This window comes from Phascolarctos cinereus, unplaced genomic scaffold (assembly GCF_003287225.1).
Source record: "Phascolarctos cinereus isolate Bilbo 61053 unplaced genomic scaffold, phaCin_HiC Scaffold_5;HRSCAF=322, whole genome shotgun sequence".
NCBI classification, from domain to species: domain Eukaryota; kingdom Metazoa; phylum Chordata; class Mammalia; order Diprotodontia; family Phascolarctidae; genus Phascolarctos; species Phascolarctos cinereus.
Genome location: NW_027555958.1, coordinates 318,457,516 through 318,482,857, shown reverse-complemented (window position 1 = coordinate 318,482,857; position 25,342 = coordinate 318,457,516). Strand labels below are relative to the sequence as shown.

At 37.5% G+C, this 25,342-nt stretch overlaps 1 protein-coding gene across 1 annotated transcript in view; it reads left to right on the top strand.

Moving 5' to 3' along the window:
* BCAS3 (BCAS3 microtubule associated cell migration factor) overlaps window positions 1-25,342 on the top strand; it is a 766,782-nt gene that overhangs the window by 343,590 nt on the left and 397,850 nt on the right. Inside the window, 2 exon segments of the mRNA XM_078156106.1 lie at window positions 3,703-3,868; window positions 5,068-5,168. Coding sequence (XP_078012232.1) covers window positions 3,703-3,868; window positions 5,068-5,168 — 267 coding nt within the window.

Here is a 25,342-nt window from a genome sequence, read left to right as displayed (position 1 = left end):
GTAGGAAAATCACTTTGGCAGCTGTGTAGATTATGGATTGGGTTGATCAGAGACTTCAGCCAGGAAAAACCAATAGATGAAGCTCTTGTAATAGTCCAAGTGAGAAGTGCTGGGGACCTAAAATAGAATGTTGCACATGTGACTTGAGAGAAGAATATGGATGTGAGAGATCTTATGAAGCAAAGAGGCCAGGGTCAGTGGATCCCAGAATATGGAGTGGGGGTTTGAGGGGTAAGGTCTAATAATACTGGAAAGATAGGAAGATAGGAGGGGGTTAGGTTATGAAGAGCTTTGGATGCCAAACAGAGGATTTAATATTTGATCCTAGATGTGATAGGGAGCCATTGGAGTTCATTGAATATGGGGTGAGAAGTTGAGAATTTCACCAAGGTTATAAGCCTGAGTGACTGGAAGGATGATGATCCCTTGGACAGAAAGTTACCTTTTCAAGTAGGGAATATTTGGGGAGAGAAAGAAAGTTTTGAGTTTGTTGTCTGAGAGACATTCTATTTGAAATGTCCAGTAGACAGTTGGTGATTTGAGATGGGATGTTAGGAGGGAGACTAGGACTGGATATATAGATTAAAGTATTATCAACTCTTATGGAAACTGATGAGGTCAGTGAGTGAGAAAAAGAAGAAAGAAGAAGAGAAAGCCTGGGATAGAGCCTAGGGTCCTATCTCCATTTGATGCGCATGATATTAATGATGTGCCAATAAAAGGAGACAGAGAAGACATAATCATTCTGGAAAATCAAGAGAAAGTAAATGACATGAAGATTGAAGAGGTCAAGAAGGATAAAGATTTCAAAAAGACCATCAGATTTATCAATTAGGAAATCCTTGATATCTATGGATATCTACTACCAGAGTAGTTTCAATTGAGTGAGAACAGAAGCAAGATTGCAAAAGGCTGAAGGGTGAGTGAGACCAAAGAATGCAGACACAATGTGTATAGATACTTTTTTCTTGGAATTTGGCTTAGAGAACAATGAGAAATAGAGGGAAATGTCTTGAGAGGTCTTTTGAAAGTTTTTTAATTATAAGAAAGACTAGGTTATGTTTTCAGGGGGCAGGAAATAAATCAGCTGTTGGAAATAGGATGGGATGAGATCAAAGGTACACATAGAAAGGTTGGCCTTGTCAAGGTTAAGATCTGTCTTATTGTCAGAGACTGAGAGAAATGAGGAGAGACTAGGGAATGATAAAAAGCAGTTGACATGAAGGGAAAGGAAGAGGCAGCTCATGGTGAATGGCCTCAATTTTCTCAGTAAAGTAAGTGGCAAGTCATTCAGCCAAGAGGGTGGGATGGAAAAGCTGGTGTGAGCAGTTTGAGCAGAAAAGTTTTGAAACATTCTTTGTGGAGAGTGGGGTAGAGACTCAATAAAGGGGAAGTGCCAAGTTTACTTTGTTGTGCTGAGGACCCAGTTGAAATTAGATAATAAAAATTCATAGTGGATTCAGTCCACTCTGTGGCATGACTTCTTCTAGCCCTAGTCAGAGAAAGTAAATAGGCATGGAGGAGTCAGATGGAAGGAGTCTGGTATTGGTGTTTGAAGAGACATGAATGGCAATTCGATGAGAAGGCAAGAGATTTGAGAGTAGATAGCAGCATGGAATTGAACTAATAAACTAAAAAGTGAAGATTTGGAAGGGAGGAAAGTAAATTCAGATTAGGGGTGATGATTAGATCAAATATTGATGGGTAGAAGGATTGGAAGTCATTAGGAGAAAGACAAAGTTAAAAGAGAAGAAGAGATTGGAATGCTAGGAGATTTTGATCAGATGGAACAATGTCAGAGTTTTTGATTGTGGAAACAAAGTAGTTGTAGGTGATTGTGAGAGCTTGGTTTGACCATCTCTTTTTGAACTTGAGGTATAATGGAGCAATAAATCATGAGCTTTGAGGAAATTGAAAAAAAAATGGGATGTTAGAATGTTTGCAAAATCATGCAGCATATATGTTGAAATTTCTAATGTAAGGACAGATTTTGAGGAGCAGAAGAAGACAGTTTACCAGGTACGGGACTCTTTTTTGTTTTTGTTTTTGGTTTGTTGAGGCAATTGGGGGTAAGTGACTTGCCCAGAATCACACAGCTAGTGAGTGTTATGAGGCTGAGGACGGATTTGAATTCAGGTCGTCCTGACTCCCAGGCCAGTACTCTATCCACTGCGCCACCTAGCTGCCCCTGAACTAGTTATTTTTCAAGCTTATTTCCTGTTTATTTTTGTGCAGGTCATATTTTCTCCGTTAAATTGTAGGCCTGTTTTGTCATCTTTTTATCCTGTCTTCCGTAAAGTACCTTGTATGGAGTAGGTACTTTGTAAGTACTTGTTCAGTTTTAGCCAACAAGTTTCCTAAAATATTTGCAGAGTAAAAAAAGTTTTATTTGTAGACCCATTTTGTTTTACATTCCTTTTTTTTGCCTTTGGTCTTTGTTTCATTAGTACTAAAGTAGGCCACAAACAGGTTTGTTTTGAAACACCTCTCTGGTCAGGCTTACACTTGGCACATCTCTTCATTCCCCCTAAGCTTAAAACTGGCCACCAGACCTCCACCCTTTCTCTTGTTATCTCTGTTCAATGACCCTTTCCTGGGAAACATGATCTTGAGCACAGCAGGTTCTCTGCACAAATGGAAGAGAATACAGTTAAGTCGGCAAGCCTTCCATTTCCTTATCCCATCTTTAATTTTTTGTTACCTCCTTAACTTCAGTGATGGTATCTGAGGGACCTTTTGTTGCAAGTTAAAACATTCTGTGAAGCTCATTTTTCAGTGTTTCTCCCTGCTGTTCTAATTACCCTTTTAACTTGCCTTTCCTTTATATCCTACTGACTGGTTATCAGCCATTTTCTCTAAATTGGCGCTGTAATTGATTCGTCTAGCTTAGAGATAGGGTGACCCTCCCAGCATTCATAGGGGATTTTATATTTGCTGCTAGGTTTACTGTAAAACCTGAGATGCAAGACTGGACCTGTTGTGGTAGTAGGGACATGTGTACTCACCTGAAAGCCATTTGTTTAGCAACATATTTAGCTGCTGATCTCCCTGTGAGTTTGGCTGACCTACTTTTAAGATTGGGGCAAATGATGCCATTAAGGGTAGTGAAGTTTGAGGGATTAGCAGGGGGTGATGTGTAGTTTCTTCATTTCTAGGGACTTAAAAATTTTTTTAGTGTGGGTGAAGAATTTTCATAAGCTAGGTACAGGTGAGCACAAATTCAGTGTAGTTCAGTCTGAAAAACTTGTTCCATGAAAACTTAATTTACTCCAGTTCTGATTCATCATGTTTAATCCTTCCTGACAGTGTTTAATTTTTATAATGCAGTCAGAATCTCATCACAACAAAATCTGAGGAACTGTGCATTATTTTGTTTTAGCAGAATTTGAGTGTATTACGTATTGCTTGGAAATAAATGAGCAATTAGCTGAGCTTTTGAAATATTGATTATATGGAGATTTTAATTATAATTTTCCTCTTTTACTGGGTATTTGACTTAAATGGAAAAGGCTGTAGAAGTAGGTCAAGTGATAGCTTTCTTTGCCTTGACTATTCAGGGGTGACCTGGAGTACCCTCTGGAACATTCTGAACAGGTAAAACACTTAAGGAAACGATTGTCATCTATCTTGGCACAGTGGATTTGTCCTGCCCCTTTTTGTGTTCTTGTCCTTAATCCAGATTATACTTCTCTCTCTGCATAGATCAGTCCAAACAGTTTGTGGTTGAGTCCTTGTATATCATCAGCTGTTATGGGACTCTGGTGGAACATGTGATGGAACCTCGGCCACTCAGCACTGCCCCCAAGATCAGTGATGACACTCCCCTGGAAATGGTGACATGTCCCCGGGCCAGCTGGACTCTAGTGAGGTAGTATCTCCTGCCTTTCTCCGTAACATCTTAGCGTTCCTTTTCCCTGGAGTTTTTGTTCTCTTCAGTGTGTAAAAGCTTATTGTTGCCCTTTTCTCCAGTCTCATGCTCACTGAAAGTACATAGTGGCACAAAGCCAGCCTTTAAGTGAACTGCAAACCAATAGAAGACTGGAAGCTATCCTTTAAAGGGATTCCCAAAGAATGTGAATTAGGAACAGTCTTAGCCATTGTAGTCCTATTTGATAAAGAATCAGTGTCCCATTGTAAAGTGTGTCCCAATTGGGATCAGGATAGCTTCCCATAAAGAAAAAGGGAAAATATCTTAGAAATGGCTCAGAGCTGAGCTTTGTCTAAGAGGGAGGGAAATTGCATTGAGGGAAAGAAACAAAATTGGGTATGCCTAAGCTTTTGACGTTTTAAAATATCATTCTATTGATCTTGGTAGGCTCAGATATTCTTTACTGCTGCTCATTTCTGGATTGGGCTGATCAATACTGGATTTATCAAGCTATTTAGGAGTGGCCGATTCCAATTAAGATTATTCCACCATCCCCAAAGTGATTGTATCACTATGGAACTGCACATGCTAATTGGATTGAGAAACAAGTCACAAATTTACACAACTGTTTCTCACCATGGTTTTTATTTTCCATTGAGTTGATTTTCTTTTTCAATGTAAAGAATTCCTAACAAGTTACCAACTTGGGTGTTAGAGTTTAAAAAGAAGTTTCCTCAAACAAAAAACATACTCCAGCAGGCCTATCCCCACATGGCAAAGAACAAGTTCCAATTCTCTGCTGGAATAGAATGAGATCAGATGTTGTAGGAATGGTTTTCTCCATTGTATAGGTGCCCCCTGATCTCCAAATCCCATAGTCCACTTGTAGTTTCTTCTGCTAATGTCAGCTTGATGCAATGTGTGTGTGTGTGTGTGTGTGTGTGTGTGTGTGTGTGTGTGTGAGAGAGAGAGAGAGAGAGAGAGAGAGAGAGAGAGAGAGAGAGAGAGTGAGAGACTGACTCTCCTTTTTGTTCTTTTTTAGACCTAGGGCTATGTGTTTCAGCACATTGAAGAAATTCTATTTCTTGATTCAAAACCTTTTGTGAACTTCCACCAGCTATTGTACTCAATGAAAACTGCAATGATTTACATCACCCTTGTTACGCTCAAAGATTAATATTCTCATATTATTCCCCTAGAACCCCTCAGTGGAATGAGCTGCAGCCACCCTTTAATGCCAACCATCCTCTGCTCCTTGCTGCAGATGCCGTGCAGCACTCTCAGTTCCTGCTCGCTGGCTGTAAGTAGCTTGAATGGTTTGCACTCTTTTTATTGTTTTCAAATCCAGTGTTAGAATACTGACTCTTTAAAGAAGACTGACCCACAGGCCCAGGGCATAGAGGAGCTCAGGGTACTGGCAAGCTATATATTGTATAAAATTATAATCTGCAACTCAGTACACTTGGGAGGCAACACTGCTATCTTGCTGGTAAGTGTGTGCAAGGCAAGGCTGGGGAGTATATTGTGGGTTTTAATAAAATGCTATGGGAAGATGGGGAAAAAAATTCTCTGCCTGGATTTCTTTGAAGAATTTTGGCACTTTTTTTCCCCTCAGTATTAACCCATGGGGCTTGAAGAATAAAAGGTGATAGAGTTAACCAAAAGTTAGTGGCCTAATCCATGTCTAAATGACATATTTGTTGATTCTGAAAGCTTTTGATAGGTACTGCAATGTAGTTACTAATGTGGTTAAAACTGTGAAAGAAACCTTACATCTCCTACTAGACATTTTAGCCAAAGTAACTCGTTTGGGGTACTAAAATTCATAGCAAACTGAGCTGTGGGTTTAAAAAAGAAAAGGTAGAAATTTACATTGAGACAGTAATATAGTCATTTTTCACAGGAGACATGAAAAGACAATTTAATTTTTAAAAATTTAGTTTATGGTCATAGAATTTTTAAAATTTTATCATTACAATTCAATTTTATAAAATGGAATGGGCCTGTAATTTCACTAGATAGCTTGGCACACTGCATATTTTTAGGAAATATCTTGAAATTAACGTTGACATTTTTTGGTGAGGTTTTACTGTACTTAGCCCTTTATCCTGCCTGCCTGTAATGTAAACCATGATTTAAAATGTTTCCATAACCAATCTATTTTAGGGTTAAAATGTGGTATATGTTGAATAGCAAGAGCATATTGGGAACTACAAATAATTTGCAGTTTTTGAAGTCATGTCAGGAAATTTTGCAATGTACTGATCAACCAGTAGCCTAACAAGTCAGCTACAGAACCCACCATAACATCAAGTACACAGCGATTTGTGATGCAGTCAAGGTAGTTATTTTCTCAAGATATGCAGATTGCAACTCATCCATGGCTGTCCATCCTGAGTTGGTCCAATCAAATTCCCCATTCATATTAGCTACATACTGTTATAAGAGTCTACTATACCAGACTCAAGTCCTATTGCTGACATGATGAAGGGTGCCCCTCGTTTTATTGACTACTTCTTGTGGCCAGGCCCACGGATATTTAAGATTCTTCTGATTTTCTTTATATGCTGTCTTTTGGAAAATGATTATTTCTTCAATTGAATAGTCATTAGTACTCATTTTGTTAGTTCTTTAGTTTCTTCTTTGTTTCCTGTCTCAGAAATGTTCATCCGTAAAATGAGAAAAACTCAAGAAAAATGATGAAACCATAATCTTGTCTTTTCTTCAGCATTCTAGTTGTTCCATTTATTCAGCATTTATTAAGTATCTTTAATTAAGCTTAATTTATTAATTTATTAAGACACTAAGTATAACGGATTGCTTATGCTCAGTTTGACACTTTTATTCAAGAATTATAACTGGAAGTTTAAAGGGACAAACTGGAGTTTAATAAGCCTCCTCTGATTCCTTTGAAGTTTATGTTACTTTCACAAATTTACAGGTGGAGTGACTAAGGTGAAGGGAAATAAATTTCTCCTCCAAGATTATCTTAATAATCCATGGTAAAACTGTGATTTAAATTCAAAATGATTTTGTAAGAATCATGAATGGCACTTGTATGAAAACCCCATGGTTGTAAATAATAATTACTTCCAATTTTTAAAAAAATCATCCACATATGAAAAGATAAAATTTAGGGAAAAGCAGTCTGTTTGACATCAATGAAAATGCTAATATATTATATGACTGAAGCAAATAAATATGCACAATATGGTCATCTGTTAGAGCAACAAAAGCGTGACATACAATTCCTAAAAGTAGCCCAGGCACCAGGGGAAGGGCCTTTACCTGTCCATCTGGTACACCCTCTCTGAAGCTCAGTGTTTAAGAGGTCATGGGTCAGCATCTCTTACTATCAAATTCCCTTCTCAAGAATATACTGAGGTCTTATTAAAACACAAGTGTCCTCTTGTTCCTGGTGCCTGGAAACTTTTCACTTGAGCTTAACTACAGCATTCTCCCTCTTGGTGTTTTCCATTGTTATTTTTCTTCCAGTAGTTCCAAAGACAGTTCTTCAAATATTCTCAGTTTCAGATATTTAAGGATGGGGCAGAAGGATCCCCCTCTATCTCCCATTAATTTAGTCACTGCAAATGGTGTTTAGATCTTCCTTTGGTTTTACTTAGATCTGTGAGTCAGATAAAGTAGATAGTATACAGATTTCAGAAATGGTAATTATGGCAGGAAAATAAAATGGAAGGAAATGGAAAAGTAAATAGAAGATGCAAAGATAGAATAGGAGAATAAGATTTGCAAATAGCTATGCCATGATCTGGCCATCATAATATTATATTGGCTGGTAGAGAGAATTTGGGATATGTGGCTGAAAAAATTAACAAACACACACTGAACAAGAAAAAATGCAAGACTTAACCCCAAGTCTCCTGGGCTCCAAGCCTTGCTCTCTATCTGTTACCCTACACTGCCTCCTATAATACTGCCAGTAACTACAGCTTCCAAGTTTCACTTATTTTTAACCATTGTCTTTATTCTTACCAATTATAATCTCATTAAATTACCTACATTGAAGATCTCACTAAGAATACCACTTGCACAAAGGTCACTGTAGCAGTGTAGAGTGTTTTGGGAATATATTTACTTTCTCATGAAGTAGAGACTTTGAGCCCCATATCAGGCAATTCTTGGTGAAAAGTTTTGCTTTGGTATAGAACACAAGTTTCAGTGATATAAAACTGTGACAAAGGCTGCTCAGCAGAACTCTAGGTCTCTGATCTTTGTAGGATCTGTGGACTCAGAGTGGTATTCTTCATGCCACAGAGTAAGCAAAGGGGTATGGCCTTGGTATGGTCTTAGAAGCATTGCCTGACTTTACTCTCTAGGTGGGGTCAGGGAGTCAGGTGACTCTGGGATTTACAGAGAACAAACACTGGAAGAATCAGCTGATGCAGTTAGTGCCCACAGAATCAACTATCTGAAGCTTCTTGTGAAGGTCTTCTTACCCTTTCTTCTGAGGGTATGCCTCCCTTTCATTGTTCCTGTTTACTGACCAGTTACCTCTTTAAATTTGAAGACAGTTTTTTTTCCCCTGAATTTTCACAGAAAGAAGGATGAATGAACAAAATGTCATTTAAAAATCCTGTGCTGAATCTCCTTACTAATAGAGGAATCAGCATTTCCCAAATATACATATTTGGAAATTATTGTTCAAAACTTGTTACCCAAATTACTGCTTTTTTAAAAAATAATCACATCATTATAGAAATGACTATAGACCCATTATAGAAAATTTGTGTTTTTCCAATGTTAAAGAACAGAATTCTTGGTGTAAATGTTATCTTGCTTCACTAAAGGGTTTGTAAACAGGTTATCTACTTCATGTTTCCAGGGTAAAAATTTGTCAGGAAATTTTTTTCAATGTGTTTAGATCCGTTACTAATGATGTCCAAGTCCTTTGTATCAGGAAGGGAAGGAAGAACAGACAAATGTCCATAGATTACCCAGATACCCTAATACCTGTAGGAGACATTTAAGACAGTGAAAGAGTAGTTAGAGGGCAAAATGAGGGCATTGGACTTTCCATAAATTCTGTAAATTCCTTCCTTTTTGAAGAAAACAACCAGCCAGATTTCAGTAATCATTCAGCTTCTGGTTATGAATGTCATCAGCTTATAAAGTGAGGACTGTGACTTGTTTTATAGATTTTTTTTTTAAATGGGATTTGATGTGCTGTGTTTGGTGGATTCAATTTATATTATCAATTCCTTTCTTTCTATATCCACTGCCACCACCTTACTCCAGGAATTTGTTACTTTGTTGCCTGGACTGTTGCATCAATTCCCTGATGGTCTTTTTGTCTCCTCTCCCTCTTTCCTCCAAGCCATTCTTTACATTGCTACCGATTAATTCTTCCTAATTGTATCACTAGATTCCTCAGCAGTCTCTTACCAGCCTATTGATGAAATTCCCAACTTATAGAATCACAATATCAAGAGATGTAAGGGGTTTCAAAGCCATCTAATACAACCCATATTTAATAATAAGGAATTTTTTTTTCTAGAGTGTCTCCAAAAAATGATCATATATTATATAGTCTTTGCTTGAGGACTTCCAGAAAGAGCAAACCCATTAAAACCGGAAGGTAGTGCATTCTACTGTCAGTTAATTCTTGGAAGTTTAAATCTTCCTGTCTGTAACTCCCACCAGTTGTTTCTACTTCAACTGATTTGGGCCAAGTAGGAAAACAAAGCTAATCTCTCTTTATATGATTGCACTTAAGATACTTGAAGATAGCTCTAGTGCAACACTATTCTCCCACCCCCACCCCCACCCCACCCTAACCTTTCATTTCTCCTGGCTAAACAGCCCAGCCCATTCCAGCTGATCTTGGTCTATCTTGTTCTCTATTACTTTCACCATTCTGATCAACCCCCCCCCCCATACATTCTAGATGTGGTGTGATTTAGGTAGAAAATAGTGGGACTTCCTTTATCTGGATATGCATTGTAGCCTAGAGTAGCAAATTGACTGTCATTTATACTGATTATTCATTAAGATCACAAATATTTTTCACACATTTATTCACATTTATTCAAAGAGCACTGGAACTGTTGTCTAGTCAAATCCATTCCTCCCTTCTTCCCGAAGGTCCCCAACACCGCAGCACTATACTATTGAAGTTGTTTTTTTGGAACTTGAGTATAGAACTTTTCATTTATTCCATTTAAGTTTCCTCTTACTCATTTTGTACCCAGTATTGTAGCCTGTTAAAATTATCCATTCAGTTAACTATCCCTTCTGTTTTTGTGTCATCTGCCAAGTTGGCAAGCATGCCTCCTATGTCTTTATCCAAGTTATTAATAAAAGTGTTGGTTAGTTGAAGTTCAAAGAGAGATCCTTGGGTATTCCACTAGATGCCTACTTCCAAGTTAATATTACAGTTCACTTAATATTAATATTTGTGACTGATTTTTCAAACAATTCCAAATCCATATAGCATGACAGATTTTCTTAAAAGCTTTACTACAATCTAAATATACAATATCCATAGCATTCCCTTAATTTATGAGTCTACTTTGAAAGGAAAAAAAATGCCTATTTTATGAATATTCTGTGTTACAGACAAAACATCTACTTTACTGTTCTATGAATGTGTCCCACAAATTCCAGCCTCTGTGTCACAATTTTTTATTCTCTTATCGTGAAATGCCACCTTCCCTGCTCCTCCTATTTCTGCCTGCTTCACTTCTACCGAGTTCAAATACCTACTCTTCACTGAAGCCTTCCCTGTTTCCCCTCAGCTGTAAATGGTCTTTCCCTTCCAACAAGTCTTATGTTATTTTGTGGGAAAGGCAGCATGGTTCTTGGGGGGAAAAGGCCTGAACTTGGAGTTAGAAGAAATCAGGTTTCAGTATTGCTTCTGACCCTTACAAGTTGTGTGACACTGCAACCTCTTTGAACCCAGCTTGTAAAATGGGGATAAGAATGCCAACACCCTCTACTTCAAAGCATGAATGTCGGGAGGACTCTTTGTAAATCTGAAAGCACCCTTAGACATGTGAATTATTATGACTTTTTCTGCCTCTGCTAACCATGTGTGACCTTGGGCAAATCACTTCATGTCCCTGTTCCTCAATTCTGAAACTAGACAGTGAGTTAGACAAAAGATCTTTAAGTTCCGTTTTTCCTTTGTTTTCATTATATCTCCCAAACTTCACAAAATGTTTGATATGTAGTAGATACTTTAATGTTTTTGATTGATTTTCTTCCGCTTCTACCATTTTACAATTGTCATTTGTTGTGTTCTTTTTTTGTGTGTGAACTGTTTGTATTGATCTGATTTATAGTTCTAATGTAAATTGCAATTATCTTCAAGACAGGTTACCTTATGACCCATATATTCATCTTTCTATCTCTCTCAGCACCTAGCACAACTCTAATAATAATATTTGATTTTTGGGTTGAGCTTGTGGACCTGTAATTTCATTGGTCTCGAGAACTTCTAATGAAGAAAACTTCCTCTGCCAATGCAGGTTGGTACTTAGAGTCTTAGAGAGTTACCCAGAGCATTTCATGGCTGGGTGACTGGTCCATGGTCACAAGCAAGTGTGTATCAGAGGTGGACCTTGAAGCTGGGCCTCAAGATAGCACAGCAAATCTTAGTTAAGTAGATATTGAATAATTAAATAAAGAAACAAGTGGGTAGTATCTACTTTTATTGAAATTTTAAGTGAAATTTATATATCCATCCCTCCCTCTCTCCTATCCAGGGAGGAGATAAAAGAAATAAAAAGAGGAAAAGAAAAACTTCAGCAAAATGAACTAATTCATGAAAAATGTCTAAGATTTTATGAAGTATTCCATGCCCATAGTTCCCCATCTCTACTTTAAAAGAAAGAAATTAACAAACAAAAAGCTAATAGGGCTTTATTTCTACTATTTAAAGATAGCCATTATACCATTGTAGATAAGAGGGTAGGACTGTTCTTCATGAATTCTTTTGGTAATCTATCCTGAGTCATCTCTTTTGCAGGGAAGACCTAAAAAAAGATGGAAAGGAGGGGGAACCAACTTCTCCTTTCTCAGCCTCGAGGTAGTTCTGCAGATACAGTTTACCAGGAAAAAGAAATTAACGCTAGCAAATCCTGATACCCCTTTGGTGCATAGCTTGAACTCACCTCTTAAACGAACATTGGTGAAACGTGTTCATGGGGTTCTGGGTACTATTTTTGAAAAAAATGTTCTTGTCTTTTCTTTTAGAACCACAAACCTTCAGAAGTACTAAGTGCTTTCAGTGCATGTTATTCAGAAGGAATTATTTCCAAATTCCACAGGCTTGCATCTGGCTAGGACCTGTTTAACCATATATTATGGATTCTGAGTGACACAGCTTCAGGTGTTTTTGATGAAATGCATGAATACTACCATTTTTTTAAATTTTATTTTTTAAATTTTTTATTTTTTAAATATAAATTTATTTATTTTTAGTTTTCAATATTCACTTCCACAAGTTTTTGAGTTCCAAATTTCTCACCCCTCCCCCCACCCCAAGATGGCATGCATTCTGAATACCCCTTCCCCTGGTCTGTCCTCTCTTCTGTCTCTCCCCCTTCCCTTCTCTTATCCCCTTCCCCTTCTATTTTCATGTAGAGCAGGATAGACTTCTGTACCCCATTTCCTGTATTTCTTATTTCCCAGTTGCATGTGAAAACATTTTTTTTTAAAACATGTGTTTTTCAAACTTTGAGTTCCAAATTTTCTCCCTTCCTCCCTCCCCACCCACCCTCACTGGAAAGGCAAGCAACTCAATATAGGTTGTACACGTGCAGTTATGCAAAACACTTCCTTAGTAGACATGTTATGAAAAACTAATTCTGTTTCCCTTAATCCTATCCTGCCCTCCCATTTATTCTATTCTTTCTTTTGACCCCGTCCCTCCTCAGAAGTATTTGCTTCTGATTACCCTCTTTCCCAGTCTGCCCTCCTCTCTATCACCCCCTGCTCTCTTCTCCCCTTCTCCCCCTATTTTCCTGTAGGGTAAGACAGATTTCCATACCCAATTGAATGTGTATGTTATTCTCTCCTTAAGCCAAATCCTATGAGAATAAGATTCCCTCATTCCCTCTCATCTTCCCCTGTTTCCCCTCCACTGTGAGAGACTTTTCTTTTCTGTTTTTTTTTTTGAGATAATTTACCCCATTCTACCTCTCCCTTTCTTCTCCGAGTATCATCCTCTCTCATCCCTTAATTTTATTCTCCAGATATGACCCCTTAATCTTCAACTCACCCTGTGCCCTCTATCTATCTATATATACATACATACAATTTTTTTCCTTCAACTACCCTAATACTGACAAAGTCTCGTGAGTTACAAATATCATCTTTCCATGCAGGAATGTAAACAGTTCAATCTTAATAAGTCTCTTATGATTTCTCTTTCCTGTTTACCTCTTCATGTTCCACTTGAGTCCTGTATTTGAAAGTCAAATTTTCTGTTTAGCTCTGGTCTTTTCATCAGGAATGCTTGAAAGTCCTCTATTTCACTGAATGACCATTTTTTCCCCTGAAGGATTATACTCAGTTTTGCTGGGTAGGTGATTCTTGGTTGTAATCCTATCTCCTTTGCCCTCCAGAATATTATATTCCATGCCCTGCAGTCCTTTAATGTAGAAGCTGCTAAATCTTGTGTTATCCTGATTGTGTTTCCACAGTACTTGAACTGTTTCCTTCTGGCAGCTTGTAATATTTTCTCCTTGACCTGGGAACTCTGGAATTTGGCTACAATATTCCTAGGAGTTTTCCTTTGGGGATCTCTTTCAGGAGGAGATCTGTGGATTCTTTCAATTTCTATTTTGCCCTCTGGTTCTAAATATCAGGGCAGTTTTCCTTGATAATTTCTTGAAAGATGATGTCTAGGCTCTTTTTTTGATCATGGCTTTCAGATAGTCCAATAATTTTTAAATTCTCTCTCCTGGATCTATTTTCCAGGTCAGTTGTTTTTCCAATGAGATATTTCACATTGTTTTCTAATTTTTCATTCTCTTGGATTTGTTCTACTGTCATGATTTCTCATAAAGTCACTCTCTTCCAATTGCTCTATTCTAATTTTTAAGGAAGTATTTTCTTCAGTAATCTTTTGGACTTCCTTTTCCATTTGGCCAATTTTTCTTTTTAGGGCATTTTTCTCCTCATTGGCTTTTTGGACCTCTTTTGCTATTTGGGTTAGGCTGTTTTTTAAGGTGTTATTTTCTTCAGTATTTTTTTGGGTCTCCTTTAGCAAGCTGTTGACTTGTTTCTCATGATTTTCTTGCATCACTCTCATTTCTCTTCCCAGTTTTTCCTCTACTTCCCTTACTTGCTTCTCAAAATCCCTTTTGAGCTCTTCCAAGGCCTGGGACTGATTCATATTTTTCTTGGAGGCTTTGGATGTAGGAGCTTTGATTTTGTTGTCTTCTTCTGGTTGTATATTTTGATCTTCTTTTTTACCAAAGTAAGATTCTATGGTCTGACTCTTTTTTGTGCTGCTTGCTCATGATCCCAGCCAATTACTTGAGTTTTAAACTCTTTGTTAAGGTAAGAATCTGCTTCCAGTGTGGAGAATGTATTGTCCCAAGCTTCGGAGGTTTGTACAGCTGTTTTCAGAGATACTCGTAGGGACCTGTAAATTTTCAGTTCTTCCAAGGTGGTATGATAAGGGGCGAGGTGTTTACTCCTTCCCTGGCCTGTGACCACAAGTATTCCTTTCTGTCCTGTAACTGTGAGGAGGGGTTCCTCTCCACAGGCACTACAAGGTCCACCATGCCAGTGCTCCTCCTCACCCCAGCACTGCCGCCCAGAACTGTGACCCAGATCCACACATAGGCAAAGCAGGAGATTCCTGCCGCAGCACTGGCAAAGAGATCCCTGCAGTCCCTCTATTCCCCCTCAGTCCTGGCATTGGTGGATTGAGGAGTCTGGAAACCTCCACAGCTGCCCGCGATTCAGTCCTCTGAGGCCTGCTCCAGATTCGCTGCAGCCTGCATGCCCACGCTGCGCTGTGTTGGCTCCCAGCACAGCGCGATATTCCTTTCTGATCAATCATCCAGGTTGCCTTGGCCTGGAAATTTGTTTCACTCTGTCTTTTTGTGGGTTCTGCTGCTTCAGAATTTGTTTAGAGCCATTTTTTGTGAGTATTTGGAGGGGTTTGGAGGAGAGCTCAAGCAAGTCACTGCTTTCACTCCGCCATCTTGGCGCCGCCCCTTGAATACTACCATTTTTAATACTGATTATGTGATACATGTGCCAGTGATTGGCTCTGAGGTATTCTGTAGCCTGACCTCTTTGCTAATCTGTAAAGAAGGTTGTAGATAATCATGTAAATGTTCCCCTGGAAACCAAAGAAAGTCATCTTGGTAACTAGACTGTTTTCAAGTAAATTAGTTAGAACTGGGCATGATTTGGGGTTTAATAATAGTAAAAATACTTCAAAATTTAGCTAAACTTTACAGAACATGTACCTTTAAAAATACTTTCATTTTATCCTCACAACAACACTTTGAGAAGCACAGAACAGGTATTACTTTCCCCATTTTATAAATGAGGAAACTGAAGGACGGAAATTTAAGTGCCTTACTTCAGTTAGATGATTGTGGATATAAGGTGCAAACCAGTTGTCATGTCAACAGATTTTTATCTTCACTATAGTTAATTTTTTTATTTTTTATTAATTTATTTTGAGTTGTCAACAATCACTTGTATAAGCTTTTGAGTTTTCAATTTTTCTCCCTCTCCCTCCCCATCACCCTACCCAAGACAATCTGATATAGGCAATACATATACATTCCTGTTAAACGTATTTTCACATTAGTCATGTTGTAAGGAAGAATTAGAACCAATAGGAGGAACCACAAAAAAGAGGAAATAAAACAAAACAGATAAAAAGAATAGCAAATGGTATGCTTCAATCTGTATTCAAACTGCATCTTTCTTTGGTTGTGGATGGCATTTTCTGTCATGAAACTTTTGGAGATGTCTTAGATCTTTGCATTGCTGAGAAGGACTAAGTCTGTCAAAGTTGGTTATTGTACAATATAGCTGTTACTATGTACAGTCTTCTCCTGGTTCTGCTCACTTCACTCAGCATCAGTCCATACAAATCTTTCCAGGTTCTTCTGAAGTCTGCCTGCTCATCATTTCTTATAGGACAATAGCATTCCATTACATTTATATAACACATTTTGTTCAACCATTCCCCAATTGATGGGCATCCCCTCAATCTCTACTTCTTTGCCACCACAAAAAGAGCTGCTATGAATACTTTTGTACATGTGGATCCTTTTCCCATTTGTATGATATCTTTGGGATACAGTCCTAGAAGTGCTGTTGCTGGGTCAAAGGGTATGCATATTTTTATAGCCCTTTAGACATAGTTCCAAATTTCTCTTCATAATGGTTGGATCATTTCACAACTCCAGCAACAATGCATTAGTGTTTCAATTTTCCCACATCTTCTCCAACATTTATCATTTTTCTGTTTTGTCATGTTGGCCAATCTGATAGATGTGATGTGGCACCTCAGAGTTGTTTTGATTTGCATTTCTCTAATTAATAGTGATTTAGAACATTTTTTCATATGACTATAGAAGGCTTTAATTTCTTCATCTGAGAACTGAGTGTTCATATCCTTTGACCATTTATCAAAAGGGGAATGACTTGTATTCTTATAAATATAACTTAGTTCTTTATTTTAGAAATGAGGCTCTTATCAGAGACACTGTTTGTAAAAATTATTTCCCAGTTTTCTACTTCCCTCCTAATCTTGGCTGCATTGTCTTTGTTTGTACAAAAACTTTTCAATTTAATGTAATCAGAATTATCCATTTTGCATTTCATAATGTTTGGTCATAAATTCTTCTGTTCTCCATAAATCTGACAGGTAAACTAGTTCTTGCTTTCTCAGTCTGCTTATTGTGTTATCTTTATATCTAAATAATGAACCCATTTTTACTTTATTTTTGTATATGGTATGAGATTTTGGTGTATGCCTAGTTTTCAGTCATACTTCTTTTCCAGTTTTCCCAGCAGTTTTTGTCAAATAGTGAGTTCTTATCTTTGGGTTTATCAAATAGTAGTTTACCATAGTCGTTGACTACTGTGTCTTGCATACCTAACCTATTCCACTGATCCACCACTCTATTTCTTAGCCAATACCAAGTAGTTTTGATGATTGCTACTTTATCATACAATTTAAGATCTGGGATGGCTAGGCCACCTTCCCCTGCATTTGATTTCATTAGTTCCCTTGATATTCTGGACCTTTTGTTATTCCAAATGAATCTTCTTATTATTTTTTCTAACTCTTAAAGTAATTTTTTGGTAGTTTGGTATGGCACTGAATAAATAAATTAACTTAGGTAGAATTGGCATTTTTATTATATTAGCTTGGCCTACCCATGAACAACTGATGTTTTCCCAGTTATTTAGATCTGACTTTCTTTGTGTGAAAAGTGTTTTATAATTGTGTTCATATAGTTCCTGGGTTTGTTTTGGTAGGTAGATTACTAAATAATGTCTACAGTAACTTTAAATGGAATTTCTCTTTCTGTCTCTTACTGTTGGGCTTTGTTGGTACCATATAGAAATGCCAATGATTTATTTTTTTGGGGGGCAGGTTAGGCAGTGGGGTTAAGTGACTTGCCCAGGGTTACACAGCTAGTAAGTGTTATGTGTCTGAGGTCGAATTTGAACTCAGGTCTTCCTGAGTCCAGGGCCAGTGCTGTATCTACTGTGCCACCTAGCTGCCCCTATACTTAATTTTTAAAAATAATTTTATCGATGTTTTCTGTTTCTTATGTCACCATGGTATCACATGTATTCTTCTCCCCTTCCCTACCTTGAGAGCTGTCCCATATGACAAAGTGTTTTTATTTTTTATTTTTTTGGGGAAAAAAAAGTCAGCAAAACTGATTAGCACATTGATAAAGTCCAAAAATACGTGTAATGTGTAACACCTGTAAATCTCCCGTGTCCGTGAAAAGGTAGGTTAGGGATGACTTCTCATGTGTCTTCATTCAAGTTTTACTTGATCTTTATCATTTTGTTACGTTTACATTTGATTTTTTTGGTGTATCATTATATGGTTTATTTTTAAGATTTTAATTGGTTAGTTGAGTTGTGCTACTAGAACAGATCCATAAAAAATTCATTCAGATTGTAAAACTAATCATAATGATGACATTTTGGATTTCAAGAACGCGTTTATTTCAGAGTTGAGAATTCCTTTACCACTTAGTTGTGAATAGAGTGCTGGGACCCCAGATACAAAATAGCTGGTCAGGTCTTACAAGTCACTGGAACAACTGGAAGGAGAACCCAAGAATTCTCACTTCTAGCTAGCTAGTATATCTGAGAAAAAATTTCTTTCATAGAGGGAAAGGAATCTGCATCTTTCTCTTTGCCCAGAATAGCCACAACATGGCTATTATTGATTATTTGACAACTGGTCCTCCTGTGGTAGGTTTGGATTTGTAGATCTTGCTGTATACGCTGGGCTTCCTCCTAGGGCCAGTACATGTGTACTCTTGGCAAAAAGATAAGTTTGATTATCACCAAGGTCAATGATTGTGTCTTTGGGAAGCATTTACATTTACAGAAGTACTGTGGGACCAACTGCATTTTTCAATCATTCCTGGATTTAGGAGAAAGATGTCTACTTTTAGTGTTACCATCAATTTAACCTAACATCCTGGATTGCTTCACTGTTATGGCATATACCAAGTATGACAGAGGAACTCATCAATATTTCCCTACATTGTCACCAGTAAATATTTGTCCAGGAGTGAGTAGGGTGGAGAGGAAGGAGATATGGATCTCTTGTAGAGGAAGCTTGGCATGTAGAATTTGTTTGAAGAGTATTTATAGTTTATTGTTGGCCATAGATTGTGCTATACTGCTTTGACATCTGGGATTGTGTTAATTTCCAATTACTACTTCAGCTTGTACACTTGAGTTTTACTGAAGATTTCATAATTTTGGCTTGTTAGATCCTGTTGTGGATTTCTTGGGGGAAATCTGGAATCCTGTGCATAGAGTCTTACATCAAGAAATTAAAAAGTTTGATCTTTAGCTTCTTCCTCTTCCATAGTTTTTTTTTTGTGTGTGATCTTGATCACCTTAATGAGTCTTCCTTACCTTTAGCTTTTTTTAATTTTTGCTAATTTAATGGTTCCTTCTGCCTTAGAAAGTATTTTGAGGAATAGTAGTAGCTGCAGGATCCTCCAGTCTGTTTTCTAATAAAGAATATAATCACTAAATTGATCTCTAGTATTGTGTTCATGGTGTCACATATGGAAGGAAGATTCAAATGAAAACATGGCAGGCTTATCAAATTAGTGAATAACACAAAGTAGAGGAGGAACAGTTGTTATTTTGAATGACAGAAGTAAGCTATAAAATGATCTTGTTAGATAAGGCCTAATCTACTAATATAACTTTTAATAGGGAGTACGCTTAAAAGCTCATACTTTTATAGTAGATTTTAGAATCTAAGTATAGGATCAGAGAAACATGCTGAGAAAGTAGTTCTTATATAAAAGACCTTCATGAGACTGAAAGGTCAGAGAGTCAATAGTCTGATATGGCAGCTGCCAAAAGCTAGTCTGATTGTAGTCTGAAATAATAGAATTATAGTGTTCAGGATTTGGAAAGTCTACTTTTCTTGTGGTCAAACCATATTTGGACGACTGTGTTCAGGTTTAGAAGCAATATTTTATGAAGGGCATTGACAAGCTGAAACTTAGTCCGGAGATGGGAAACTAGAATGCTAAAGAGACTCAAGACTATGTTACATGAAGCTTAATTAAAGGAGAACCTGGGGAGATGATTAACATAGAGAGGAGAAAACAAAAAGAACATAATCTTTGGGGTTTTTTTTTCAAAGATTTGAAGGGTTCAAATGAATAACTGTTCTTATAGGGTAGAGCTGGGATCAAAGGATGGAAGCGATAGGGAAGTGGATTTCACTTCAACATAATCTCACAATCTGAGCTGTCTAGCAATGAAATGGGCTGCCTTAGTATGTAGTGAATTCTCAATTAGTAGAATTCTTCAAGTTGTGCCTCAACTTATGGGTGACAAAGGATTCCTATTTATGGTCGGAATATATTTACTCTTCAGTTCCTTCTAATACTAAATGCCAAGATTCCTTGAGTCTCAGTTACCTCCCCTGAAAAGAGTCATTAAGTACAGTTACAATACTTAACTCACAAGGCTTATGTAAGGATCTAATGAGATAATGGTATTCAAGTACTACATCTCAAAAAAACAGAAGCTGAGAGTTGGAAGGGACCATCTAGAGTCTAGGTGGAGTATGGCCTTTTGACTGAGTCTAAATTTTACATAACAAATCTTTTTAAAGGGATTTATTCTGTGAAGTTTGAATTCAGTCAAAGGGCTACACTTGAGGACCTAAAGGGCCACATGTGTCCTCGAGGCTCCAGGTTCCCCACCCCTGATCTAGACAAACCCATACCTGAAGGATCCTCTTTACTATATAACAAACAAATATTTATACAACATTTGATTGAATACCCATAGGGAAGATTAACTTCACTGCCTCTAAAAACAGACTACAAGTTAAATGGAAAAGGACAGAAAAGCGTTAAGTTCCACTGTGTTTATTGTTTGTAGGCTATATTTTTAAAAAAGCATTTGGTCTGGTAGTGCAAAAGGCTAACTTTAAAGCTCTCCAAAAACTCCTAAGATGCCTTGGAAAATAAAACAAGAGATAATTTTGTTCAAGAATCTACTATCTATTAAGGTAACATACTGTAAGATAGATATCTAAGACTGTAAGATATATCTGGGGAGGAAATAATTTTGAGCTGTGGCCAGATTTCCCCATGTTGTGTGGGCAAACATGACCTCAAAGGAATTGCTGTGGATAAGAACATACAGCATAACTCCATCCTAAGGATAAGTGGTGACATCGATATTATAGGGGTTTTTTTTACAATAAAAAGAACCTATGATGGATGGATGGAATGAAGGAAACAAGCATTAATTAAGTACCTGCTTAGCATGCTAGGCACTGTGCTAAACACTTTACAAATATTATCTCATTTGATCCTCACAATAGCCTTAGGAGGTAGGTGCTGTTATGATCCCCATTTTACAGTTGAGGAAACTGAGGCAGATAACAGTGTTAAGTAACTTGACCTAGGTCAAACAGCTGATAAGTATCTGAAACTGATTTTGCACTCAGGTCTTCTGAGTGAGGTCTTCTGAGGTCTTCTTCCAAGCCTAGCATTCTATCTAGAGCCACCTAGGTGCCAGAAAATCAAAGGTATTTCTTGGCTCTAACTTCAAGAAATAATCGAGTTCAGTGCCCTCATTGTACAGATTAAAAAAAAAAACCCAAAAACAAAATTTGTAGCCCAGAAAATGTTACACAATTGTTTATTTGGTCCATACGGCCGCTGAATCCATGATATAGGCAAGGCACCTTATATTATTTATAAACAGAACAGTAGATCATAATCTCCTGTGAACCAAGGAGATAACTATTTAGATAGGATACTCAAGATTATTTTGCCTGCACAAAATTAACAAAAGTATAATTGGTACAATTTAGGTATTCTTTTCTTTCTTTTTTCTTTTCTTTTTTTTTTTTTTTTTTTTTTTTTTTTTTTTTTTTTTTAGTGAGGCAATTGGGGTTAAGTGACTTGCCCAGAGTTATACAGCTAGTGAGTGCTGTGTGTCTGAGGCCGGATTTGAACTCAGGTCTCCAGGGCCTGACTCCAGGGCCGGTGCTCTATCCACCATGCCACTTAGCTTCCCCCAATTTAGGTATTCTTTAAACACTTTTTGAATTGAAATTTGTTTATTCTTCTCTGTGTGTTGAGGTCTTTTATATCCTTCAAAGCCCAGATCAAGTCCTGTCTCTTTCATGAAGGCTGTCCTCCCTGACAAGTATCCTGAGCTCTTCCTTAGTTGATGTAGCATATCTATTCATTTATTTATTTAGTTAGTTCAGTGTTTGATTTCATTGGTATAGGGAACTTCCAGTGAGGAAACCCCATGTACAAATGCTCTGCCATTCAGAAACTTTGAAAGTGGCCCAGCAGTCTATTTTTCAAGTAACCCCAATTATTTTTATGTGTATGTGTCCTACCTTGCAAATGACTCTCATGCCCAATTCATGCAAAATTAGAGCTAAAATGGCTCTGCAAGATTGTCCAGCCTATTTCATGTGTTTCACAGATGAGGAAATAGACCCAAAGAGATATGTGACTCTCCCAAGGTCACATGAAAAGCTAATGGAAAAGCTTAATGGATAACAACCCACTTCTGATTTTAAAACTATACCTTGATAACTACAATGTAGTTATGAACAAAGATCATGCTTCTTCCTTCTCTGGACTCTCCCCATGAAGCTTATTAACATAGGGCAGGATAAATAGGATGATTGTAGAATCTTAAACTTGGGAAGCTACAGATTCTGAGAAATGACCCTCCAATTTGAGCCAGGGACCTTCATTCTCATTTCTGCCCTGTCACCACCTGTGTGACCCTGAGCAAGTTAATTAATTTCTCCGGGCCTCAGTTTTCTCCTATTTAAAATAAGGATTTTGGACAAAATTGCCTTTACTATCCCTTTCTGCTCCAAACCAAAGATCTGATAACCTGAAAAATTATCTCATCTTACTCTTAAAATGATTGAGAGTCTTCATGAAGTACTTTCTGTGCAGAGCAAGGTGCTCAGCCTTAGGCAGAGAAAGCCACTTTAAACTTTTCACAACTTGCCCTTCATTGTGTTTTTGACATTTCCTTTAGGTATTTAATAGTTGTCTAAAATAACCATGTGTATCAAACTACCTTCCTCTTATGCTGCATTCACAAAGGGAGAAGATAGATAAAAGGGAAGGACACAGTATGTTGTTTCTATCGCTTTTCCATTGTGTTTCTTTTTAAGGAATACTGGTGTCCTGTGATTCCTATCAGTTTTTTACAATATCATTTCTTTCATCTATAAACTTTTAGTTAAATGGAGAGAAGTCATTCTTTCTCATTTTTATTAGCAGCATTAGCGTCCATCCAGCTTGTCAAGATGATAGCAGACTAGATGATACTGATTTTTATATAGATTTTTCATTGTTTTGGAGGGAGTAGGGAGTGGTGCTGAGAAATGTGGAGGTACTTGTAACTTTTTTCCTGATTTTTATTGACATCTTTTGTTTTTATATCAACTACATTTCCCAATATATTCCTCCCCTTTGCCTTCCCAGAGAGTCATTCCATGTAACAAAGAATAAAAAAGAAAAAAAAAACCAGTTCAATGAAACTAACCAACACATCATGAAGTATGTGCAGTGTTCCACACCCATGACCCACTACCTCTGTAAAGAAGAGAGGGGATTACATCCTTATATTAATTGGAGCAATTTTTCTTATGGTTGTTAATAGTTTGTAATTCTTCGGAGAGCTCTTTTTTCATGTCTCATTCATTTGTTTGGCTTTTGTCCTTGTGTATTTGTGTTAGTTCTCTTTGTATCTTGGATATCAAAATCCAAGTCAGAGCTTTTTGATGCAAAGATTTTCCCCCCGATTCATTTTCTTCCCTTCTTGTCCTAGTTGCATGAATTTTTCTCCTAAGAATTCGGTAAACAGAATCACAAATATTTTAGTATGTTTCCTCTTCATTGTTATTCTCTCTGACATAATTATGAATTGGTTTAACGAACTTCTATTGGGGGACCTTTCTCTACCAATATAGATTAGCAACTACTCTGCAATTCAGTTTTAGAAAATTCCTTGGGGCACTGAGAAATGATGACTTGCCCTGAATCACATAGTCAACTTATGTCAGAGATGAGACTGGAACCCAGATCTTCCTAGTTCCAAGTCAGCTCTCTATCCACTATATTGTGCTGCCTCTCATTATTTTTAACGGAATTTCATTTTTAACCCAAAAGTATGTCTTTCTATATAATAGTCAAATCTTTGAGTGAAAAGACTGCCCTGTGATTCATGGTCTTTATTGATATGAGCAACTTGATCATTTTTGTTCTCTCTTGTGTAATAACTAGATTTTTAAAAAATTTTGTCTCTCTGTCTCCAGCATCTGGACCAATGTCTTGTAGGTAGGTGCTTACCATGTACCTGTTTGACTAGATAAGACACAGTTTCAGATTAGTCAGTTTGCAGGTTATTCCTTCATTAAAGTTTCTCAACCTTAACAATTTATTATTCAACTAATGTTTTCTTTAATTGCTGTTAGCAAATCAAAGTGTTCAAACATCCTGAAGTACAAATTTATTTTGCTCCCTTAGCCTTACACAAATCATCCAACCCTCTATGCTCTAGGCTGTGCCCTCTACAATGAGGTGGGAAGGATTGACTAAATGATTTCCAAGGTCCCTTCCAATTAACATTTATTGTCATAAGGTATAGAGCTGGAAGGAGCCTTAGAGGCCCTCTAGATTTTTGAAGATAGAATTAAAGTACGTGTGCATGATTGAGCACTTTATAACCCTTCTCCTTTTTATCCTTACCTCCTCCCCCAAAAGAGCACTTGTTCTGGCTTTCCTTGCTGATTCTGTTTACTCTTCCCCCTTCCTAATTGAGTTTAATGTTTATGTAAAAATCATGATGTCCTAGAGGGAGTATATTACCTTCCAGGGAACAGTAGACATTTGCAGAGATAGGAAGGGGTAAGGAGAGAGGGGAAAAGGTAGGAGATGAGGACACCTGTTTGCATTTTTTCCCTAGAAAATAGGGGCTGAAATGGAATGATCTGGCTTACTTACCTGCAGTAATGTAATGGGTTGACAATAGCAGTAGCTTGTGGTTCAGTGTGCTATCACTTCCGTCAGAAAGGTTAATTGCCAGCAAATGGTTAGATGGGAGTTTAGGGTTAATGCTGCAGCTGTCTGCCGTGTTCGTGGTAAGAGGAATTCTGGCGCCATTTCAGGGTCACTATTTGTATCTGTCTATCAGAGTTAGAATACAGCCTCTTCTCTCTGTTTCAGTCTTCTGTATAGCATTTCTGTCAATTGTTTGGCTCCATTAAGTGTGCAGGGGAAATAAAAGCCTGAATGACCGAGCCACCAGGGGCTAAGGAGAGACCCTTTCTTTGTCCACACTCAGAACACTGCATTAGGTCTCATTATCCATTTATAATAAGTGACCTTTGCCCCCCAGGTCATTGAAAAATACTCAGTGTGCTTTTCTGACACACAGGGCACCTCTCTCAGCAGACTGATGAAACAATGGGACGTCTGGTAGTCTGGGGGAATGGTATACTTTGCAGGTTTTTCATAAATACACAGTCCTGTGCCAAATCCTTGCTGTAATTTTTTATTCTTTGCTCTGTGCTGGCTGGACCAAAAAGAACTTGTCTAATGGGAAATGCCTGCAGTTTCACCATTATTTTTTCACTTTTGAATCTTGTTTAATAATGACTTGTTCTCTAATCTCTGGCCATTTTCCTCGTTAAGAAATAACTGTCAAATGAAAGTTTTGGGGGTCAGAGAAAAGGGA